Consider the following 4,655-nt stretch of genomic DNA (forward strand, 5'->3'; position numbering starts at 1 on the left):
AAGGGTTCCGGTGTTTTACAATGTAGATTATTCACAAAGGTAACGTTCGAAATTTGGTGAATATTCAGCCTGACTAAATCTGGCCAGCCTGACAATACCCCCCCCCCCTCCAAGGTTTAGTCAGGATATCATACAGTGGCTGGGTGTATGTTATCTCGAGTAATGTTATCTCACTATTAAATGAGGTCATAGTTCCTTGACCTCACCATTACAATTGCTTGTGCTAAATTGTCAGCTTTCTGTTCTATGCAGATTTAAAGAACGCAGCAGAACTACACATAGGCCCGCTTTAGACATGGGACGGTATACAGAACTTTACAAAACGTTTTGCTATTAGTAACGGTTGTCCTTTTTTTTACCAGTTAACTTTGAAATTGATGAGAAGACCAGCATGGATATTTTGACATATGTTTTGAGTCACAAGCTCCGAAGAACAAAGACCAAGCAACAAATGGAGATAGTAGCCTCTACCAGGCTTGGGGTAGCAGCTGGAATGAGTAGAAATTGGCCAAATAGACAGATAACATGCCAGGGGAGTTGGTCAGCCAGAGTACAGTTTTGGCCCCTCAAAATGTCTTCTAAAACACATTGCTACAGATGCTAATTGTAGAAGGATGTGCCATCCTGAGTAGGGCTGCCTACTGTGTGTACCAGTACAGTACAGTACCACGAAAATTGATTAGGTACAGGTCCAAAATACCAAATCACTGAGTACTGATAAATACCGGAATAAATGCTACCCCATTGTGCACCACAGATGACCAAAGTGACATCTGGAGGGAGCATATCTAATACACAAAAGATCTTTTAGGGACAGCTAGTGTATAGTATGCAACCAGAAATAGTCCACATGGTTCAGTTTATTTTGAAAAAGGCATTGGGTCACCTAGTTCTGTCTTTTATTTGAATAAAGGTTGATAAACTGTTACAGGGTTGGACAAGTTTTCAAAAAGTTCATATTAGTCATTTCCACTTGCCCGAAACAACTTTTCACTTGCCCAAAATGTAGAAATAAATGACGTTTTTTTCCATGCATTTTTACTTGCAACAAGGGAATTGTTTTACTTTTCAGTAAGAAATGTTTATGTTTATGTTACATACTTAATCTATGGCTTCACTGGCATCAATATAATACCTTTATGAGGAAAATGAATAATCAAACACAGCTATACTGGGGCATAATGCCAGCATATAAAAAAAAAAAATTACTTGCCAGTTCAGGAGGATATGCACTTGCCCAAACAGTGCCCTGGGCAAGTGGGAAAGAGGACTTGTCTAACCCTGTGTTAAATGTTATTGAAGAACTTCAGAAGAACACATGTTAATTTCTCAAATTCATCAGGTACAGGTGGTACCTGAACTGGTACCTGTACCTGATGTTACGTTTAGGTACTCAGTCCTTATCTTGGGTACATTGACTATAATTGGATGTGATGGACCCCAATTCTAAAATGGTCTGGACCTTAAATCCCATCATCCTTTGCGTCACCCTTCAGAGCATATTTAGAGTTACATATTGTAACATCTTGTCCAGTTCCTTCTTTAGTTGTTCCTTCATCGCCACTGGCACTCTTCTCGGCGGATGCACAACTGGCTTGACTGACTCATCAACTTCAAGATGGCATTTTCCTGGCAGTCTTCCCAAACCAGAGAAGACGTCTGGGTACTCTTCTAACAGACTCTTCTTAGTTGTTGGCTTGCTGACCGTGTCTGCCATCGGTTTGAGCTCGCTGTTGTCAAGTGCTGAGATTCTGTCATAGTGGACAGTAGCCGCACCAATCTGCTGGATTGCATTTGCTCCTAACAGCGGCATGCTGTTCGAGTTGATGACAACAAAGTTCACCTTGTATTTCTGTCCGGTCTTCGGATTAGTCATCTTGATGACTGTTTCTCCTTCAGAGATGATTTCTGTGTTGTTGTACATTTTCAGTACTCGCTTTGGTCCCGTTACTTTGTGCTGGATGTTGTGCTTATGCAGAACCTGTTCTGGCATTACATTGCACGTGGCTCCTAAATCCAGTTGGAACGTGACCATCTGACCTGCCAGGTTCATGCAAGAATGAACCTGGCAGGTCAGATGGTCACGTTCCAACTGTCTTTGTATGGGTCATGCTGTATGTTTTCTCTTCTTCTGTGACTGTCATCACTGCTTCTTCTTGCAGCATGTGCACCAAGGGCTTCTTTCTACCTTGTGCCTGGTTTCTGCCGCTTCTAGGCTGCTTCGTTTCTCAACTCCGGCATGCTCTCGCGAAGTGGTTTCGCTTGCCGCAGGAGGCGCATTCCTTTCCATACGCAGGACATGCTTCCTTGTTGGCTGTGTGTTTCTTGGCGCAGTATTTGCAGACTGATATCCTACTGGCCTGCGGATCTGCTTGTGGCTTCTTCTTTACCACGTGCACTGTGGCCTGCTCCATCGTCTGGATGCTCTGCTTGGAGACTTCTGCGGCTCGGCAGATCTCTGCGCATTTCTCAAGGCTTAGGTTGCTCTCCCGCAGGAGTCGTTCGCGAACCTTTCCGTCCAAAATGCCGATGAGTATTCTGTCTCGAATCAGAGACTCTCTAATCTCACCAAACCCACACTCTGCCGCGAGTGTCTTCAGGTCTGTGATGTATTCATCAAAAGTCTCACCATTGCTCTGTGATCTCGTGAAGAATTTGTATCTTTCTACTGTCTCGCTCTTCTTTGGATTGCAGTATGTCTCAAATGCTGCGACGATTTGCTCTACAGTTCGGTTTGCTTCCGCAACTGCTTCAACAGATTTGTTCACGTTCCAGCAGAGGGAGTACCTGATCACTGTGGACTATTACTCGAATTACTTCGAGATTGACAGGTGTGAGAACACACGAGCTGCGACTGTAGTCAAGAAGCTCAAGGCACAGTTCGCAAGGCACGGTATCCCAGATGTGGTTATCAGCGATAATGGACCACAATTCACAGCTGAAGAGTTTGAGAAGTTTGCCAGAGAATGGAACTTCAAACACCAAACATCCTCGCCAGGCTATCCACATAGTAATGGAAAAGCAGAGAATGCAGTCAAGACAGCCAAGCAGCTGATGGAGAAAGCATTCAGAGGAAAGACCGATCCGTATCTAGCCTTGCTAGATCTCACGAACATGCCAACGCAAGGTGTTGGGAGCAGCCCAGCACAACGGCTGTTCAACAGAAGAACCAACACAACAATGCCAGTGAGAAGAGCCTTACTAGAGCCAGAAGTGCCTAGTGAGATCCCAAGAAAGCTCCAGAATGAGAAGGAGCGACAGCGTAAATACTACAACAGACAGGCAAGAGACTTGCCCAATCTCCAAGTTGGAGACACCGTGAGATGCCAGCCGCTCACCCCAGCCATCAAATATTGGAAACAAGGAACCGTTGTGGCAGAACATGGGAAGAGATCGTACGAAGTGCAGACAGAAGATGGCGGCAGATACCGTCGAAACAGAAGGCATCTGCGTCACACGAGAGAAATGGCGCCAAACATGGACGTCATGGAGGAAGAAAACAACTCTCCAGGTCCAGCAACGACCACGACAGCAACGGCAACAACAACAGCAGCAGCCGAGACAGCAGTGCCAGTGCAACACACAGCTGGACAACAGATGACAACGAGGTCCGGTCGAGCTGTGAAACCGCCAGCGCACCTGAAGGATTACGTCCGCGAGTGATTATGTAATGCATGCAATTTCGAAGTAGAACTCGAGGACTGAACTAACAAACTAATGAACTAACAGGAAGAGAACCTGGAGAAGACCAGAAAGCACAAGGACTCTAGTGTGCATAAGAACTGACATGCCAAAGAACTCTAAGGCAAAAGATATGTGAATGTGTAAGATCGGAAAAGATCCGTTGAGAGAATGTAACTAAAGAAAAGGGGATGTAACATGTGGTAATGTTTAAGCAGCTTACTTAACATAAAGAATAACACGCATGCGTAGCGAGAGACGAGCCAGACAGAGAGTCTGAGTTGGTGACTTGAGAATAAACCAAGCCGATTCAAGTATTCTAGCTTGGAGTCACGTTATTGGATTACTACCAAGAGGTAGGGGCACGACAACCGAGTCTAAGAGAAGAGACACAAGTCGTCGCACATATAGTGGCCCATGTATGACATAATACACTGACCATCTTATTCATCAAGCCTGGACTAAAAGGAGACACCAATTATACCTATAACATACATTGTATGTGTTTACATCCTGCTGCTGTGTTGTTTATCTCATGTTGATCTGTATTCAAGATTTGATACCTTTCTCATTTATTTTGTTTGCTGATTTGTATCCTTCATCCCCCCAAGCGACCAATGCCTATGCAGTGGTACTGTTCCACCCAGTCCTTATCTCAGCTCCGTCCTGTTAATTTTCAAAATCAGGGTTTTTACACCCCTTTTCCAGGGTTCTTCGGTCAAATTTACCGATATTTTATCATTTAGGGTGTCCTAAACTTCTGGGGTAGCAATGAGCATTGTCCACCATTATGGAGTCAACCTATAGTTAAGGGTCAATTTTACTGGTTGTGCAATTTTGAACAAAGACAACTTTCCTGAGTAACAGGGGAAGTCATGTGATAAACTGTAGATCCCTAGTAGCTAAGCATTAGTTTAGCTACTATACACTATACAGTTTGATAAGAGCATGCAGTATTTTGCAGATGAAGACAT

At 44.2% G+C, this 4,655-nt stretch overlaps 1 protein-coding gene across 1 annotated transcript; it reads left to right on the forward strand.

The window, feature by feature from the left end:
- The first annotated feature begins 2,059 nt into the window (after positions 1-2,059).
- Positions 2,060-3,663, forward strand: LOC109484806 (uncharacterized protein K02A2.6-like). Its single transcript, XM_019788167.1, has 2 exons — positions 2,060-2,072; positions 2,729-3,663. Exons 1-2 carry the CDS (start codon positions 2,060-2,062, stop codon positions 3,661-3,663), a joined length of 948 nt encoding a protein of 315 aa, XP_019643726.1.
- Positions 3,664-4,655: the final 992 nt, after the last annotated feature.

This window comes from Branchiostoma belcheri, unplaced genomic scaffold (assembly GCF_001625305.1).
Source record: "Branchiostoma belcheri isolate BF01 breed outbred unplaced genomic scaffold, Haploidv18h27 scaffold70, whole genome shotgun sequence".
NCBI lineage: Eukaryota > Metazoa > Chordata > Leptocardii > Amphioxiformes > Branchiostomatidae > Branchiostoma > Branchiostoma belcheri.